This window comes from Ursus maritimus, unplaced genomic scaffold, assembly GCF_017311325.1.
Source record: "Ursus maritimus isolate PB19 unplaced genomic scaffold, ASM1731132v1 scaffold_2, whole genome shotgun sequence".
NCBI lineage: Eukaryota > Metazoa > Chordata > Mammalia > Carnivora > Ursidae > Ursus > Ursus maritimus.
The window spans coordinates 98,227,974-98,247,620 of NW_024424452.1; the positions used below are offsets into that span (position 1 = coordinate 98,227,974).

General features: G+C 36.4%; 1 protein-coding gene across 2 annotated transcripts in view; it reads left to right on the forward strand.

The window, feature by feature from the left end:
* The window catches only part of NEK7 (NIMA related kinase 7), a 154,742-nt gene that overhangs the window by 41,670 nt on the left and 93,425 nt on the right, over window positions 1–19,647 (forward strand). For both annotated transcript variants that reach the window (XM_040636413.1, XM_040636414.1), the window contains exon 2: window positions 17,239–17,323. In XM_040636413.1, the coding sequence (XP_040492347.1) occupies window positions 17,267–17,323 (57 nt within the window). In that variant the 5' untranslated portion in view covers window positions 17,239–17,266. The remainder of the gene's footprint in view (window positions 1–17,238; window positions 17,324–19,647) is intronic.

The following is a 19,647-nucleotide window of genomic DNA, read 5'->3' on the forward strand; positions in this document are numbered from 1 at the left end:
TGAGTTGTTGGGATCCATAGAATTTTTGATAGTGATGCTTCTGGTGTGTGATGCACGGGGAATGTTCCATATATAATTTTATTAATTTGTGGACTTTTTAGTGGGAGAAGGTTATGTTTGTGTGCATTGAGGTAAGGAGGGAATAACAGAGTGTAAATTAATGAGCCCCACCAGAAATCATTCCATAGGGCGTATCTAAATTTATAAAATATTTAGGATAACCACAAAATATTTTAGTCTAATTTCAGTATGAATTTCATAGGTCTGTTTTTTTTGTTTTATCTCATTGACTCATTTTATGAATTCCATTTGAAAAACCAGGAGTTTGTGGTGGAAATGGGCAAGCCCCAAGTTCAGTACAGAGGGTTTCAGATAACAAGGGTTGATACGATATTCCTGAGGTCCCAGATTTTCATTGGGCCAAAATGTAACAAACAATACTTGAGATCAAAGGTTGGCAAACTGTGGCCTGTGGGCCAAATGTGGCCACTACCCTTTTTTTGTAAATGGAGTTGTATTGGAACACAGCCACTCCTCTTCCTTTATATACTCTCTGTGGCTGCTTTGCCGTTACAGAGTTGAGTGAGTGCAGCAGGGATTGTGTGGCCTGTGAACTTAAGATGTTTACCGTCTGGCCCTTTATGGAAAAAGTTTCTTGATCTCTGTTTTAGATGATGAGACTTAAGAGATTCAGTTCTTTTTATAGAATCCATTGTTAATATTCTAAGGAATTGGCTATAGCTTAAAAAATGCATTTTTCTCTGTCTTCTCTCTTGTTGTTTTTACTTGATTTTTAAAATTGCTTTTCTACTCCCATTTCTTCTCTCTCTGGAACCTCACTCTGTTGATAGACTATCGGGAGAATGCAGGTGACATTGAGAGACATTCAGGGTTTCTGCACTGGAGATGTGTTGTGTCGAGGAAGCAGTAAGGGGTAGGAGGCGTGCCTTCCCACACAGTGACCATTAACAAGAAACACTTGAAAGTCACATTTAAGCTTTATTTCAAAATAGGTCATATATTGCAACTGGTTTGAGACAAACTCTGGTTCAAAGCCATCAGAATTGGGGAGCCCTTTGTTCAGCAAAAGGCTTTTTATAAACTCTGTGGCAATCACAAAGAACACTGTAGTTTGGATTTAGCACCAAGCTAAAATTTCATGCCTGAGGACAGTTTATTACAATCATTCATCTTAGGGCATCCAGTCTGCTGACTCTTTTTGGCCGTACCTAAAAAGTCAGAGGTACTTCAGCCACGTCTGTTTCCAAACCAGAAATAACTCAGACATGGCCTCAGCAGCACTAGAGTTCCACATTAGTTACACTGGCTGAGGATTTCAGTGCTCACAGGCATCAATCATCATATTAGAGTTTTAGTGCCATTGTAGGTGTTGTCAGGAATATGAAAAAAATGTGACCTAGTCTTTGTTCACAAGGATGATTGGAGAGGGCTGGTCTGGCGCTCTCCTCTCTTTAGCAATCCCCTGTCAATCATTGAGTAACTCTCCCCAGCCCTCAGTGTGGAAACTTATTACTCTGGAAGGTGTTATTTTTGGGTTGGAGGCAGATGACTGTAGCACCTCTGTAGCAGCCTCAGAGGCAGGCAGTGCTCAGCTTCCATGGTCTTCCTTCCATTTGCACTGTGCAGTCTCACCAGAAGTCACTGCAGCGGCAGAGTTCCTGCCGTGCCCTCCAATCTCCCCCTTATCCAGACAGACTCTCGACTCTCGGGTCCGGGATGAGGAGTCTCAAGAAAAAAATTGAAACAAAGATTTGTTGGTAAAAAAGCCTTCCCGATACTTCTTTTTCTTAAGCTGGAATCGACAAATTGGAATTACAAGTGCTTTTAAGATAAAATACTTAATATGAAACTTTTACAAATTCTCACATGGCATTTGTAACCCTTTTGCCCTCCTGCCAGTCATTTCTGAAGTCTGTTAATCTTTGCACTCAGAATTATTATATAAAATTGAGGGGGTTGAAATAGGTGACGTGTCACATCCCTTTAGATTCTGCACTGCTGAGATTGGGGATGGAGCGTCCAATTGTTACAGGTCATGTTCACCTAGGGCTGCACCTCATGAGCCTGGTGTTTGAAGCCATCTTCCTGGGCGTTCAGTTACACTTGCAGATTTTTTTGGGGGAAATGCTTTATATCATGAAGGGGAGAATGAAAACTTTTCCTCATCTTTTAAAAAGAGAAAGTAGACTCTGAATGGATTTCTCCTTTACGTGGACTTCTCACCACACTTCCAGCTTCCAGGGGTAGGCTTTCTCCTCAAGCTCATGGAGAAGTTTGAGAAGCAGTGTTTTAGACAAACACTTAAGAACTCTGTTTCTTTAATGCCCAGGAGAAGGAAGGATTTCTGTCTGTGGGACATTGCTAACTCTACGAAAGAAGGGAACATGATCCTGTTGTTGACTCAGTCAGTTTGACTGGATTTTGGAGGGCAAAACCCCTGTTTTTAGAGGGGGGATTGAGAGGAGTAAGTAAGTAACATTATATATATGAAAACACTTCCTAAGCAGTAAAATACTATGGCAGAAATAGTAGTAGCAGAAATAATAGACGAATCAACCCCACTCCCATGCCTAAAGCAGGGGCTGCTAATAACAAGAGCCCAAAGGCATTAGTTTAATCCATGGTTAGAAAGTGACAGAGGCTGAATTCAGTGGGTTTACTTTGGTTTTCTTCCCTCCTTTCCTTCCTTCCTGTTTTCTTTTATAATTTGTTTTTCGTAGATCCTTTTCAGAAGAGTAGTAGTCTTTGTATTTTGATGATACAATAAAAAACTCTAGAGAGGAGAGCATGTCTTAAAATTTATTTTTTGCTGGGCTGTAATGTACTTTGGCACATGTCTCTTAAACTGGCAAATATTAAGATGCTTAATTTTTTTTAAGTTCAGCAGCTTAGACCTATATATTTAATTTCAAAAATAAACTTATTTATAGATATTGTCTGAAATAACTGTTGCAAATATTGTAATTTGAGGAGTAAATCAGTTTATATATGAATTTGAAACTAGTGAAGGACTTCAGATTGCTTTTAAAAAAGGAGGAGGCGATATTCATAAGAGACTTCTGTATGTGCCTGAGGTGTTTGAGTTCTGCCTCAGTTTTCTTTATTTAAAAATACGTAATAACCTGTAAGAAGGAAGTATTGACAACAGCAGGAACCCTTCGGGATCTTCCAGAGCTCCGGCTGGGGCTGCAGCTCCCCACTTTCTTCTCCTTCCACTAAGTTACCAGTCAGTGTCCTTGATAAAAACACTGTTGCTTGTTTCTGTTTGGATCCAGGTTGGACTCAGGAAGAAGTTGAGCATGAACTGCTTCCTTCATGTTGTTTGCCTGAGTCTAGAACAGCCTTTTTAGTGGGCCCAAGGCAGGTGGCGGTTTGGCAGCCATTGCTCATCATTTTCAGTCACAGTGACACTCCTGGACACAAACAGCTAAATTGCATATTGGCTCAACCAGTCAAATGTGTATTTCTCATACACATTCAAATACTGTGTATTTCTCGAATCTAGTTGTGCCATCATTGTTATCTGTCTTTTTATTTGTTTTTTAATGGAGAAGTATAGGTTCCACTCAAGGCCTGTCCAGTCAGAATCAGAGGATGGGAATTGGGGGGGGGGAGAGGCAAACAGCCATATAAAAAACCCCATAAGCCTCCACAGGTGATCCTGATGGGCAACCAGTGTTGGCTGATTCATAGGATACACTCATGATTAATTTTATTCAAAATTATTTATTAGAAAATAACTTATTTAGGTTTAAATAATTATTTACTATGGGAGAAATATGTTAGTGCATAATTAAGAAATGAAGGAAAAGTATTTACTCAGCCTACCCTGCACACTTTTTTTTGACTTGCTCCTATGTATCCTTAGGTACATTTTTGTACTGGGGTTAATTCTTTCCCCTATTTAAAGTGGTATATGGAGTCTGTTTCTTATTAGGTTTGCTCAACTTAGAGAAACAATAAGAACAAGTAAAAAAATGAGTAAAAATGTGGCTTATTATTGTATAGCATTTCTTTTTCTTAAATAGACATTTAAAATGAAACACTGAAGTTTCAGGGAAGAAGAAAGTGCCACTTCTCTTCCGTATTATTATTTTTTTTTTTTTAATTTTTTTTTAAAGATTTTATTTATTTATTCGACAGAGAGAGAGACAGCCAGCGAGAGAGGGAACACAAGCAGGGGGAGTGGGAGAGGAAGAAGCAGGCTCATAGCGGAGGAGCCTGATGTGGGGCTCGATCCCAGAACGCCGGGATCACGCCCTGAGCCGAAGGCAGACGCTTAACCGCTGTGCCACCCAGGCGCCCCTCTTCCGTATTATTTTATAATGAGTTTAAGGGAAAGGAGGAGGGTGGGGAGACAGTAAAATTTTGAGGTTGTAGTAAGTGCCATGTATTACTATTTTATAAGTATAGGATTTCGGATTTGCTAAAGCAAACCAAAGAATTACCTGTATATTTTTAAAGACATCCACTCTTTGGCATTTTTGAGTTCTAATAATGTGATCTACTGGCTTTTGCAGTTTGTTAAAAAATGTAACTCTAATCTTAGAATTAAGTCTCAAAGAAGGCAGAATCAAAATATTAGATAATAGTTTAATTATTTAATTAAATTCATTGGGAAGCGAGTTATAGTAAAGACACAGCACCGATTAAAAGTCAGTGGATATGGGAAGTGATTAGTTGGCTGATGTGTGCTCATTTAGTTTTTGAGTTGGTGGTCCATTGATTAATCTAAGGATTCTGTTTTATGTGGTACAAAACTTCATATCTGAGACTGTTAACACATCGATATATATTAGGAAGGAAGAAAAAATTGAACCAGCAGGTGTCAGCAAGAACCGTAATGAAATCATTAGTCCTGCTTATCTCAACCTTTATTTTGTTACCTCAGGGATGTTAGTCAACTTTCAAATGATATTTCATTGTATCCTTATCTGCATTTTACTGTAGAATCCCTCTTTGAGCTGTTTAGGGAACATGCCTAAAGTATAACAGCTCTGAAAAGATTTAGTTCGAAGAAAAAGATGTTTGCCAAGTGCTATGAACTTTTCCTCATTTCAGTGTCTTGAAAAAACATTACACACAAATTATCCCAAATCAAAAAAACTTTTTTTTAACAGTTTATACATTTCTCTGGTTATCTGCATTCTTTTTTTCAATGTTCCATCCCTACTGACTAATGGACCATATGCATTTTACAGGAACAGGAGTAGGAATTCATGAATAACTGTCTTCATAATGGCCTGAATTTTGCAATGAAAATACAGCGTTTTTATTCTTTCAGCATACAATTAGCTATTTTATTTTAGACCTATTCTAATTCATTGAACAGTCAGGGGAAGTAATGTCCATTTTTTTTTTTTTTTACAAAATTGAAAGATTTATTACACTTGTTGGTTTCCTATAATTTTTATTAGAAATCCTGTCTCTTATTTCCTTCCTCTTCACTTGATGACTTGACAAAAATACAAATCCAGTAGGCAAATATAATATCCAGTATTTTTTTATAATCTTACTAGAGTAATAAACAATGAAAGAATGTGTACGGAGAACATCACTGAGACCACAAGGAAGGTATGTGAGATGCAAGATGATCTGAGGTGCTTTCATTTTCCTATTCCTTGTCCTACCAAATAAAGCTATTTCACATGCATACTTAACTTACTGAAATCTAGTATTATCCAACAATCCCATTCCTGGTTATTTACCCACGTGAAATGGAAACTTATGTGTGAACCTGAATGCAGATGTTTGTAGTGACTTTATTTGTAATTGTCCAAAACTGGAAACAACTCAGATGTACCTCAGTTGGAGAGTGAATCATAAACTGTGGTACATCTGTGCAGTGGAGTAGTAGTCAGTGATATAAAGAAGCAACATAGATGGGTCTCATACATCATGCTAAGTGAGAGAAGCCATACTCAAAGGCCGTATTCTATATGGCTCTCATATGCTATTCTAGAAAAGGGAGAACTGTAGGGGTAGAATACAGATCAGTAGTTGCCAGGAACTGGAGGAAGATTTGACTATAAAGGGACACAAGGGAATTATATGGGCTGATGGAACTGTTCTGATTTTGAATCTGGTGGTAGTTACATGACTACAGTTGTCGAAACTTATAGAAATTGCACATGAAAAGTGGCAGTTTTACTGTATATAAATTATACCACAAAAAAAGTGCCAAAATAATATTTAAAGAGATCTGTAGACTAGAACAATAAGTTAAGGATAATGCTAATATGTACTTTTCCTTGTCCCGGACATTTTTTTTTTTTTTTTTTAAGAGAGGGAGAGAGAGAGGAGGAGGACAGAGGGACAGGGAGAGAGGGAATCTTAAGCAGGCTCTGTGTCCACCATGGAGCTCAACCTGGGGCTCGATCTCACAACCCTGAGATTATGACCTGAGCTGAACTCAAGAGTCAGACATACTTAACTGACAGAGCCACCAGCCACCCTGTCCCAAACATTCTAATAAGAACCTTAGAACACTTTTAACTCCATTTAGCCCTTCTATTTATATATCGATTTTAAAGTTTTCAATTCTAGATTTAACTCTAAAGTCACTTCCATCTCTTGTTTCATGCAGATAATATATATTTAAATTTGCCTTGTTCCCTTCATCTCTTATTCCTTTAGCCTTTTATCTGAGATCATTTTCATTCTGCCTATTCTTTCTGCTGATTTTTATTCATGTGGTCTTGTTTGCTTGAGCACCTGGTTATTTTTTATTATGTGTTGGATTTTTATATGTGCAGAATTGTTTGTAGAAATAATTTGAAGTTTAAGATACTACCGTTCTCCAGAATGTATTTTTATTTGTTTCTGCAAGGTGCCTGGGGATAGTAACTCTCAGAGATCGCCTCAGTTCATTTTCAGGATTGCAGATGATTTAATGCTGAGGTGTGTGTACTAGGATTAAGGCTTTCAAGGTCCCAACCTAAATGTGGAGGTGTTCACCACAGCCCTTTGTGGAGCCATGGACTACAATTTCTGCTTCTCAGCCAAAAAGCTGAAGAAATACTGTACAGGATCTTGGCATCATAAGCACCTCTTCACAATCAGTATAACAGGTGAAAATAAACACTTAGATTTTGTACTCACTTCTCGTTCCTTCATCCCTCAGATACTGGTCTTTTAATTCTTTACTACTTCCATAGCTCTATGATGTATTAAAGAAGATTAAAAAACATTTATTTGTAACTAATTGTTTTCAGAGGAAACTTTGGTCTGAATTATCATTTTGCCATTATGAAAGCAGGTGTTGCCCATATCCTTTTTCATACCCATATGACTATACAAATGTGCTTCTCTATTATTTGTTTGTTTGTTTAAAGATTATTTGAGAGGGGGGAGAGAGTGCATACACTCATGAGTGGGGGAGAGGGGCAGAGGGAGAGAGAGAAGCAGACTCCCCACTGAGTGTGGGACCCCCCTCCCCCCCAACTCAGAGCTTGATCCCAGGACCCCGAGATCATGAGCTGAGCCGAAGTCAGACGCTTAACTGACTCAGCCATCCCAGCACTCCAAATGTGCTTTTCTTAAAAACAATGTTAAGATAATTTTATATATTTTATTATACAACTTGCAGTTTTTAGTGTTATGAATTCCTATTAGAATCATAGGCAGATGTATATTTTCTACGTGTATAACTCTGTGCCAGGCACTGTGTGAGTACAGTGATATATAAAATAGACCATTTCCTACCCTTATTTATTTATTTATATTAAAGATTTTATTTATTTGACAGAGAAAGAGAGCACAAGCAAGGGGAGTGGGAGAGGGAGAAGCAAACTCCCCGCTGAGCAGGGAGACTGACTCGGGGCTCAATCCCAAGACCCCCGATCATGACCTGAGCTGAAGGCAGATGCTTTACTGACTGAGCCACCCAGGTGCCCCTATACTGGGTACATCTTTAAATATCATTTAAAAATTTTAATAGACATTTTGTAAATTAGTGTTCCATTTTACCTGTGCACTGTAATTTATCTAGCTATGTTTATATTGTTGTATCTTTATGTTGTTTGTAATTTTCCTCAATGATAAGTGCTTTACTTATTGAATGTAATCCAATATTCAGTCACTGATTATCTTTAGGATAGAGTTGTGGGATTCAAAGTACTGAGTAAAACTGTATGAAAGATTCTTAATGTTTGTTGTCATATTATTTTCTAGGAAGGTTATTACACTCATATAAGCATCACATATTATTTAAAAATATGTCATTTTGATAGGCACTATCAATTTTATAATTCATTGTTGCTTAAATTTGTATTTCTATCAGTGATATTCAACATGTTTTATGTTTATTTGTAACTTACATTTCTTTGTGCCTATTAGACTGTTAACAAAATTAAGACAGAGCACTCTGCTTTATGAGGGAGGCTATAGGGCTAGATTTAAACTGGAATTAGGTCTTCTTTTCTTCCAGTGCTGTGATTTTATTGTTTTATACTTGGATTGGTGTTTTTAACTTGTTCCTTTGTTGAGAATAGTTAAATGTTTTGTAACGAGTTGCAGGAAATAGCTTTCAGAGTTTTTAATAACACAGAAAAGTAAGTATTAGATAAGAAACAGTGTGGTTGATCATTGTTACAAAAGAATGAAACATGAAATTCCTGTGCACAGATCTCTTCCACAGATTGTGTAGTTTTGAATCTCCTTGAAATGTTGGGCCATTCCAGAAAACGAACAATTTTGATTTATGATATGTGTGTACTCATGTATTTATTCTTCATTAAAGATATTTAGTAATTATAGGAACTTTTTGGTAGCAAACTAGTGTAAATAATATTTTAAGAGACTATTTTAGGACAAGCTTACAGAAAGAATGTTTCCAAAATTGAGAAATAATAGATTATTGAATTATAGTAGTGGCCGAGGAGTTTTATTAAATTAACATATTTTCTGGTAGTAATACAGCAGTTCTAATTAAAAGACATGCAAAGTTTATGGGGCGCCTGGGTGGCACAGCGGTTAAGCGTCTGCCTTCGGCTCAGGGCGTGATCCCGGCATTATGGGATCGAGCCCCACATCAGGCTCCTCCGCTATGAGCCTGCTTCTTCCTCTCCCACTCCCTCTGCTTGTGCTCCCTCTCTCGCTGGCTGTCTCTATCTCTGTCGAATAAATAAATAAAATCTTTAAAAAAAAAAAAAATAAAAGACATGCAAAGTTTTGAGATAAGGGTGTGCATCTGTTATTTTTGTTGTTGACGCTGATATAGTATAATTTAATGTTCTTTTTTATATTGTATCTTTAAATTCGTTTTTTGAACTTTTAATTTTGATATAATTTCAGATTTACAGAAAAATTATAAAAAGAACAAAGAATTTCCATATAATCTTCATCTTGATTCCCCCAATGTTAAGATATGATTACATTTGTTTTCTTGCATATATTTCTTGCATGTGTTACCCCTAAGTACCACATTGTGTATTTTCTAAAAACAAGGACATTCACTCATATATCTACTGTGGAATTTAAAAAATCAGAACATTGACATTGTTATAGTATTATTACTACTATACAGACCTTATTGAAATGTCATTGTTTAGATTGTCCCAATAATGTGCTTTATAGGAATTGAAAATCTTGGATTTCACTTGTCTCTTCTGCCTCTTCGAGTCGGGAACAGTTCTTTGGTACTTCTTTGCCTTTTAGAACATTGACAGATTTGGAGAATACACACCAGTTACTTTATAGGTGTACCTAATTTAGGTTTATTTGGTATTTCCTTATTTTTAAATTCAAGGTTTGCATTTTTGGCAGGAATATCATGGAAGTTATGTTTTCTTCTAAGTGCATGATATTTGGAGACACATGATGTCTTTATCTTCCATTATTGGTGATGTTAGCTTTGATCATTTAACTGAGGTTCTCTACTATAAAATTATTCTTTTTCCTCTTGTAATTATTATTATTATTATTATTTTGTAATTGTGTTTGTGTATAGTGGGGGGTCAGATATTTTCAGACACTGAAAATAACTTGTTCCTCTAGTTTAGCATCCATTGATGACTCTTGCCTGAATCAGTTATTTCCCTGATGACTGGCAATTAGTGATTATTTTAAATTTCATCATTCTTTTCATCTTTCTCTATGAGGTAACATTATCTTATAAGGAATAGCTTCCCGCTTTTCACTATTTATTAATTTATATCTTTATGGATTCGTAGGTTCTTATTTTATTCAGTGGGGTATCATCTGTTACTCTCAAATTGTTCCAGGTATGGCCAGTAGGAATCCATTCAAGCTAGCTTCTATGTCCTTCGACATGTCCACACTGTTCTTTACACACGACCGTATTTTCTGGCACAACATGATGTTTAGGCTCAGCTTGTATGTTCCCAGCCCCAGCACTGGAATCAACCATTTCTCCAAGAGCCCCAACTCCTCTAAGTGAAGAATGGTGTTTAGAAGCCAAGATTGGGTGCTAGATTACTTTAATGTTTTTAATAATAAATGTTGAGATTGTAATGTTCTAGAAATATTTGTCATTCTCTTCAAAGATCTGATAGTTATCTTAGTAGCTCTTAAAAACTTACTCATGATAACACAGAAATGTATGAATGAACTATTGATGCTAAGTACTTCTACTTAATTTTCTCTGTGTTGTCTGATACATAAATGTCACTTGCTTGATTATGGGAAATATTCAGTTAAATGGAGACAGGAGGGTGAGGTTAGGAATATTACTGTTGAATGGTGACTTTGGGGCAAATAAAAATATTTAGTTCTGCATTTGAATATTTAGACTCTGCCAAGTATCAGTCACCTAAAATTTCCATGGTTTGCTTTTATTTTTTAGTTATCAAATAGACTTAAACCAATTGCATTCTTTTGAATTAGGGTGGTATTGCTATTTTAATACAATTGACCCTCTTTTTTGTTATTTATAAGTTATAGCTGTTTTGGTCAATGAAATATATCTCATTTGAAATATATCTCATTACCATTTTCTCATAGAATATTTAAATGTTACATATAACTGGAAAGAATATTGGAGATTTTATGAATAACCTTGATGATTGAAGGAAAACTTAATTTCAAGAAAAGGAAACTATTAAATAAGTTTGGATTAGTATACTTTAATTCTTTAGAATTTAAAAAATCAAGAAAAAAAACTTTAAAACTTTATCCAAAATCCCTCTTCAGATTGGTATGTACATAGGTTCGTATTTAAGATTTTACACGGTGTCAAGAATGGGTTGTAGAGAAACTGAATAGCATGATTGATTTATCAGAGTATTTGGAAACAGTCTTTTTTAATGAATAGAGTCTAAGCTTTAAATTTAGAAGTTAAATTTAAAAGATTGCAAGACTGACTTTATTGACTTTATGACTTTACTGTTAAGTAATTTTTGTTGTAGGATAAAGGAAATTTTTTCAGCTAAGCATTCTTTAATATTAACTAAACTTGAAATTTTTTTCTGTCTAATCTCGTCATAATTTTTTTAAAATTATGATCACAAATAAAATGTACCAAATGATTTTCTTACAAATATATGAGGAATCTCATCTTTTTAATTCTATTATATAAGTTTTAATGCTACATTTTGTAATTAACAAAGAATCAAGTTAGTGTTGAGAAAAATATGTTGGTTTATTTTCAGTCAACTTTTGTAAAAACACACATTTTTAAAGGTGAAATTCATTGAGGATGTCTGTAGACATTTAAAAAAGCTCATTTTGATTAGGATTTTGGCTAAAATTAATACATTAAATATGGTTATTTGGGGGCATCTGGGTGGCTCAGTCAGTTAAGGTATGCCTTCAGCTCAGGATGATCCCAGTGTCCTGGGATCAAGCCTCACATCTGGCTCCAAGCTCAGCAGGGAGTCTGCTTCTCCCAGTCCCTCTGTCCCTCATGTTGGTGCTCTCTCTCTCTCTCTCTCCCAAATAAATAGATAAAATGTATTTATTTAAAATATATTTAAAAATATTTTAAATTAATAATACTTATTATATTTTATAATATATGATAATATGTTATATATTAAAAATATTTAGAATTAATGATAATATTTAAAAAATATTTTTTAAATGTGGTTATTCAATTCAAATAATATTAAGAAAAAAGTATGCACTTAGCGTGATTTAAGTCGCTTATAATTATCTCATGGATTTATAAATTTTATAAATTTGTTAAATTGGAAACTAAGAAAGGTATTTTTATTTAGGGAATGGTGCTGTAATGCTGTTTCAGCAAATTAAGATAGTTATCTGATATAGTGTCATTAAGGGCTAGATTTTTTATTATTTGTAATATATACAGTATGTTTTGTTTAATAATTTTCTTACCAGGGTCATACGAATTATGAAATTTAGTATGCTGGCATTTATGATATTTAAAAACTGAATAGTTTTGTCATTGAGTTAGTTTTTACATCTGAAATTCAGTTTCCTGATTTTGTGGTTTATTTTCTGTAAAATATGTAACTATACACAAGAATAGGGGAAGACTTTGATGTGCACTGAGTTTGTGGATATATGTGAATATATTTTTAGTTTTTGAAAGATTTTAGGGACCTATAATATGCTTAAGAGAACTGTTTTCAAACACGTTGAAAAGCCTTAGCTTAATAACTAACTGGTATGAGAATTACAAGACAATGTATTGAACTCCCCTTCTCCAAAGATTCTACTTTGGAGAGTATTCTATTTATTCTAGCAAAATTATGTGTTAAAAACTTTATATTTATAGTCTTTCTCCTAATAATTCACAATTAGTTTTTCCTACACCATCCTCATCCTGTGTCTTGCTTGTCCTAACACCCACCCTGTTCTGATTTCTCCTCTGCTGTCTAGTTTCGATGGTGCTACCACCATATAGTCCCCTCTGCCGCATGCTAAAAATGACTTTTGGTGTCATCTTTCACTTCCTTTTCTGTTACCAGCCACATCTGATCAGTCACAAGTCCTAAAAGTCTAATCATAAGCAACTCTAACATATGTACTATATTCTTCATTTCTATTCATTTTTCATTCATTCAGCAGATGTTTATTAAGTACCCTTTTTTTTTTTTGCCAGGTACTTGTTGGGAATATAGCAGGAAATACAGTGATAAGTTCCTGTCTTCGTGTTTACTTGCATTATATCAGAGGAGGTAGATAATAAACAAGGAAAAAAAATCAACAAGATAATTACAGATTATTTTGATGCTCAGTGGAAACAAGAGTGATGATATGAACAATAATGGGGGCATACTACTCTGGAGAGGGTTGTTAGGGTAGGCCTGATTTTGAGCCAGCTTTCAGGGATTGTGGGCCTAGAGGACAGCAAGTATAGAGGCCGTGATGCTAGGAAGGACTTAGCAGGTGTAAGAAGAGACAAGGGGGTTCAGCGTTGATGGGAGGTAGGCAAAGAGAGAGGCTGGGATGAGCCAATGTAGAAGGGATGGGCAGGAGGTTATTTACAGGGCCCTGTAGTATTTGGCAAGGAGTTGGGGTTTTCATCTAGGTGCAATGAGAGTGTCACAAGTTAATTTATGTTTTCAGAATATCACTGTGAAGAGAATGGTGGAAAAGAGGGCCAATTAGCAGGCTATTGTAGTAGTTCCTGCTGGAGATATAACGATACCTTGTAGGGTCTTATTTGTGGCGATAGAAGACCATGGACAAATCTGAGATGTATTTTGGAAATTGAACAAATGGCACTTACTGATGTGTTAGATGTGGGAAACTGGGAAGTGGGGGGGGGGGAGAAAAGAATAAAGAATGAATTTTAGGTTTTGATTAGACTACCCCTTCCTGAAAGTGTGAACCCCAGACTTCTGGGGATGGTGGGGGGGGCGGGTGTAGGGTTGGGTAGGGACCTTGAGGCTTTTTCAAGTGGTCTGAAAGATCAGACAATTTTTGTAATACTAAGACATTATTTGTAAAACCACTGATGTCTTAGCTTGAATCAGTGCATACGCTAGACTGTACTAGTCTTTGTGTTCTTTACATGTTCTGAATTATAATTAAAAATGTGACTTTCATTTTTTTTTTTTTTTAAAGATTTTATTTATTTATTTGACAGAGATAGAGACAGCCAGCGAGAGAGGGAACACAAGCAGGGGGAGTGGGAGAGGAAGAAGCAGGCTCATAGCAGAAGAGCCTGATGTGGGGCTCGATCCCAGAACGCCGGGATCACGCCCTGAGCCGAAGGCAGACGCTTAACCGCTGTGCCACCCAGGCGCCCCTGATTTTTAAGTGTCTTTGGTGTAGCAGTTAAAGAGTATTATTTTTTAAAAATCAAATCTCGACCTTTGAGTATGTGTCTCTTAATATGTCTGATGAAATAGGAGGTATACTTAATTTAGTACTACTGCAGCAAATCAAAGTTGTATCAAGGAGAAGAATTTGTGCAGTTGTTTGAAGAGCAAGCTGAGCAGCTGCTATTTTCATGGAACACCATTTTTACTTGAAAGAATGACTGAAAGACAAACTAGGGTTCTTCAGACTTGGGTGTTTTGTAGACATTTTCTTGAAAATCAAGTGCCAGTCATGTAAAGAAAAACAGTTGACATTATTTGTCACTAATGACAAGATTTGAACTTTTAAAGTAAAAATTGGAATTTTGGAGTAGTTATATTCATCACTATGACCTTGACATCTTCTGGTATTTAAAGACTCTTTTGATGAGATTAGTTGTGGTATTTAGGAAAAAAATTTTTTTTTGATTTGTATAATGAAATGGTCAACATTTAGACAATCTGAGTAACCCAGCGAACTAAAATTTTCCAGATGACCAATGCATGGTGTTACAAAATCGAGCATGAGTAAAAGATCTATTCAAAGAGCAAGAGAGACCATTGGATTTTAACATAACAGAGTATAAAAGTTCATTGATTTGAGAGTCTACATGGCAGTTAACTTTTAAGAATTTGCCACCTGTCAAGTTTGGTGTATTATCAAAGGAGAATATCCACAGTGATATCCATATTGGTTATTAAAATATTCCTCTATTTTCCAACTATACATTTGTGTAAGACCAGATTTTTTAAAATACACTTCTGCCAAAACAACATATTTGAACAGACTGAGGTAGAAGCTGCTTCTCTGAAGACAGACATTAAAGAGACATGCAAAATGTAAGAGAGTGCCTCTCTTCTAATTTTTTAAATTGTAGTTATTTTTCATAGAAATATGCATAAACATGTAAGAATGTTATTGCTATTATTGTAAATGAATTAGTATGTATTTTAATGATTTTTCAGTTTCAATTTCAGTTATGTGAAATACTGATAGAGACATGATCCACAAGAATAAAAGGTCTTTGGGGTCCTCAGATAAAGAGCTCCAGAAACCCAGAAGCTTGAGAATTTTGGGGCCGGACCAGCTGAGTAGATGGTGATACATACAAAGAGATAAAGAATTTTAGAGGAAAAGCATTATTTTATTTCATTTTTTTGGAAGGATGGGAGATGGGAGTCCTTGATACAAGTGGAGATATCAGATAGACAGTGGGATATTGTTGGTAGCTCAGAGCTCAGACCGCACACCTGTGGTAGAGATACGGATTTCAGAGTAATGGCATTCATAGTCATGGGACTGGATGGTCTGACTTCAGCAGAGACAGTAGGTTTTAAAAAAAGATTTTTTAAAAAAAATATTTATTTATTTATTTTAGTGGGGGGGTGGAGAGAGAGAGAGTGCATGCACACATGGGTCGGGGGAGGGGCAGAGGGAGAGAATCTTTAAGCAGTGCACTGAGCACAGAGTGTGAGGCGGGGCTCAATCCCCTGTCCCATAAGATCATGACCTGAGCCGAAACCAAGAGTCTGATGCTCAACTGACTAAGCCACCCATGCGCCCCCCAAAAAGGATTAAAGTCTTAGAGTACTCCAATATAAATGTTAGATAGAAAAAGGAACTTAGAATAGCTATAGTGTAGGAGAAAAGTGAGAAGAATAAGAGATCACAGAACATTTTGGGAAAGTGAGACAGTTGGGTTGAAAGCTGGGTGAGGTCAAGAGGACCATGGGGGGCACCTGGTGGCTCAGTCCCTCAAGCGTCTGCCTTTTGCTCAGGTGATGATCCCTGGGTCCTAGGATCGAGCCCCATGTCAGGCTTCCTGCTCAGGGGGGAGTCTGCTTCTCTCTCTCTCTCCTTCTGCCCCTCCTCATTCTCTCTCTCTCTCAAATAAATAAAATCTTAAAAAAACAAAAAGAGGACCTTGGTGAGGGGCTTTATCATCTCTTGACTGTTGCCATAGCTTCTTAACTGATCTTGCTTACGGCTGTGAATTCCTCTACTCTATCACATGGCAAGAAAGACTGTCTTTCACAAATAGTGAAATCCTCTCTCTTAGATGCTTGAAACCCAACATTTACTCTCTGCTACCAACTGAATAAAGTAAATACCATAATTTTTTTTCATGAACTGACACCTCTGTGTGTTGTTAAAGTAACCTGCTACTAACTCTCCACCCCCTTTTAACAAATACCCACGTCATACCCATAATGAAGTGAGGATGTGCTTTAGTTTCTCTCTTAATCCCATTTAAATGGATCCTAGTTTTTCAACCCATACATTATATTTTAGTTATAAAATAACATTTGTAAGGAACCTAGAAATAATTGACATTGTGTAGAAAAAACGTTGGGTGGGACAATAGCTGTGTCTTGTTTGTAGTTCAATTCTTGAGCCTTGTGTAGTAGGTGACATAGAATTAGTCTTCAGTTTATGTTCACTGAGTTAATGGCTGAATGTTTTTAATTATAAGCAAAGTATTCATAAAAAAGTAAACACCCTCATAGGAGGACTGGCCTTTTAAGTTTAAACCTAAAAACTACAATGAGAACTATAGTTGGACATACGTAACAAAAGTACTAACATTTTTAGACTATAAAGATAAGGTGCATTTTAGAGTTGTAGAACACTTACCACATTTATGGGAAGCTAATGGTAATTATCTTTGCATATTGGCATGGGGAAGGGGAAGCCCGTTTGGTCTATAATGGAGAAGAGAGAATTTCATCTCATGAAATAGGATTTTCTAAGCACATAATACTACTTTGGAGAAATGGACTTAGTTGAGACAGTGAATACCTTTTGTTTCAGCTAAATAGAGCTTGGATTTAGCAAATGACAGATACAAGAGTATGGGATATCTTAGTGGATACTTTTTGAAATATTAGGTAAATCTAATATTTGAATGTAAGCCTTAGGCATACAATGAGCAAAATGACTTGGTAATGATTATATTATTTAAATTTCAACTTTATATTTTTGCAGAGTTCTAAAGTTCCTGTTGCTTCAGACAATGGATGAACAATCACAAGGAATGCAAGGGCCACCTGTTCCCCAGTTCCAACCACAGGTACTTTCTTCTAATGAAGGCTGTCTCTGTGTGTGTGTGTGTGTGTGTGTGTGTGTGTGTGTGTGTGTGTGTGTGTGTAAAAGTTCCTTTAAGAAATAAAATAGCCAAAAAATGCTAATTATGAATTTCCAAGTTTTAGTCAGAATTGTGTATATTTTTAAATAGTGTTCTAGAATGCTTGGTTCTCATGTACAAACATTTAAAAAGAGGCAGCTTTAGATTTTTACTTTAGTTGGATGACCTGTAGGCTTTGAGAGATAATATTAGACTTAGGGAAGAAAACACACGTGAGGCTGTGCCCAGCCTGTGCCCAGCCCGTGGGGGTGCCTGTGTATTTGGTGCCTGTCTTTGCTTTGGCTGGCTGATCCTGCCTTATCCGCAACTGTCTTTCCTTATTGCTGCTTTTCTCATGTTCTCTGACTAGTAGTATGTTTCTCCTGTTAGGTCGTTGCTTGTTTTTTTTGTAAAATAAAATGAAGTAAAAAGAATGTTTCATACAAAGCTTCCCATTAAGCTCAATATGTAGTGATATGTTTGAAATAACAAACACCCCCATGTAGGGGCAAAACCTCATTTTCGTGGTCATTCATAAAGGCCATATTTGTCAGTTTTGTGTATGAGGCATTCTGTAATATGTCTCAAATTTACTCTGTTTAACTTATCTCAATTTTACTTAGATAGTAATTCTGAAATTGTTTGAAGAATTGATGGATGTTCTTTCAAATGAGTTCTGTAGTCATATAGGTTGGGGGGACTTGGGCTAACAGTACTTTATGACTTGTTGCTCACAGCCTTTCTTATTCTAATGTGCATTTTAAATTTCCAAGAGAAGGACATAGGGTGTAGTGTTTTTTACCCTTATTTGACTGTGGACCCCCCCCCCTTTTTAAGTACATCTATTGACTTCTTCCAGATTGGTGTCTAAAACACAGTTCAGAAAATACTGCCTACACATAAACTACCTTTTCTGCCTCTGTGATTTTTTTCACTTTGCACCCTCATTTTTCTCTCCAATTTTTTGCAATCCTTCCCATCTTTCAAGCACCACCTAAAATGCCATTTCTATCATAAAGCTTTTTCTGATTTTCTGAACGTAGTATCTTTTCTTGGAAACCTGATGATACACATTCTTTGTATGACTTATGATATTTCTGACACCTTTGTGTTATTTTTTGTGGACATTTTCTTATCTCTGCTGGGTTAAACTCTCCCTGAGGAAGAGGACTATCTCTTACTTACTTTGGTACTGTACTTCCTCACATGGAGCAGGGCCTTAGTAAGAGTATGTAATTGAAGCCAACCAGGGACTCATTCAGAAGATTATGTTTATTTATTTATTTATTTATTTTTTAAAAAGATTTTATTTATTTATGTGACAGAGAGACAGCCAGCGAGAGAGGGAACACAGCAGGGGAGTGGGAGAGAAAGAAGCAACTCCCAGGGGAGGAGTCCGATGTGGGACTCGATCCCGGAACGCTGGGATCAGACCCCTAAGCCGAAGGCAGACGCTTAATGACTGCGCTACCCAGGCGCCCCAGAAGATGATGTTTAAATTAGCCCTTTACCTAATTGAATTTTACATTGCTTTTCTTTGTTATACTTATCTGAATTCTCTGTATTCAGAAAAGAGACTCTTTAGCTTAAAGTAAGGCCAGTATTTTAATTTATTTATTTTTAAGTTTTGAATTAAATTCCAGTTAGTTAATATACCATGTCCACTATTTTAATTTCAAGATGGTTGTTTTTTAAAATCTACTGTCTATATTCTGTGTTCTGGTCATAAGTTACCGAGATTGTACTAAGCAACTTCTATCAGATAGATATAAACACATCTTAGTGCCAATTTTACACATCTAGGCAAACACTATTGTTTCATAGTGTTCTGTTTCTAGTGAAGAGAATAAAAGAAGCACTTCTGAAAATTAGGTGGCTCATGTTATGATTTTGAAATCCACAGTTTGGAACAGCCCTTAGTTTCAAAGGGAGGTGGGGGGAAGCACTTTCATTTTTGCCTCCTACTGAGTCACCAGCCAGGAAAGGTCGGAGTGGCAGTAGGAGGCGAAAATGAAAGTTAATTGTTTTCCTATGAGACACAAGGCTGCCACACAGCATAAATTTCAAGATTATATACGTAGTTCTGCATCTCTTTTCACACTGTTCCCTTTAGTTTATGCCTCCTGCTGCTGTTCCTGTGTGGGTGGACCTTTCTCCCTGTTGGAAACAGGCAAGTGTCATCCTAGGTTCTAGCTGCCTGTGGCAAGTGGGGGAAGGGAGAAGGATAGTCCCCGCTCCCCCCCCCCCCCCCCCCCCCCCCCCCCCCCCCC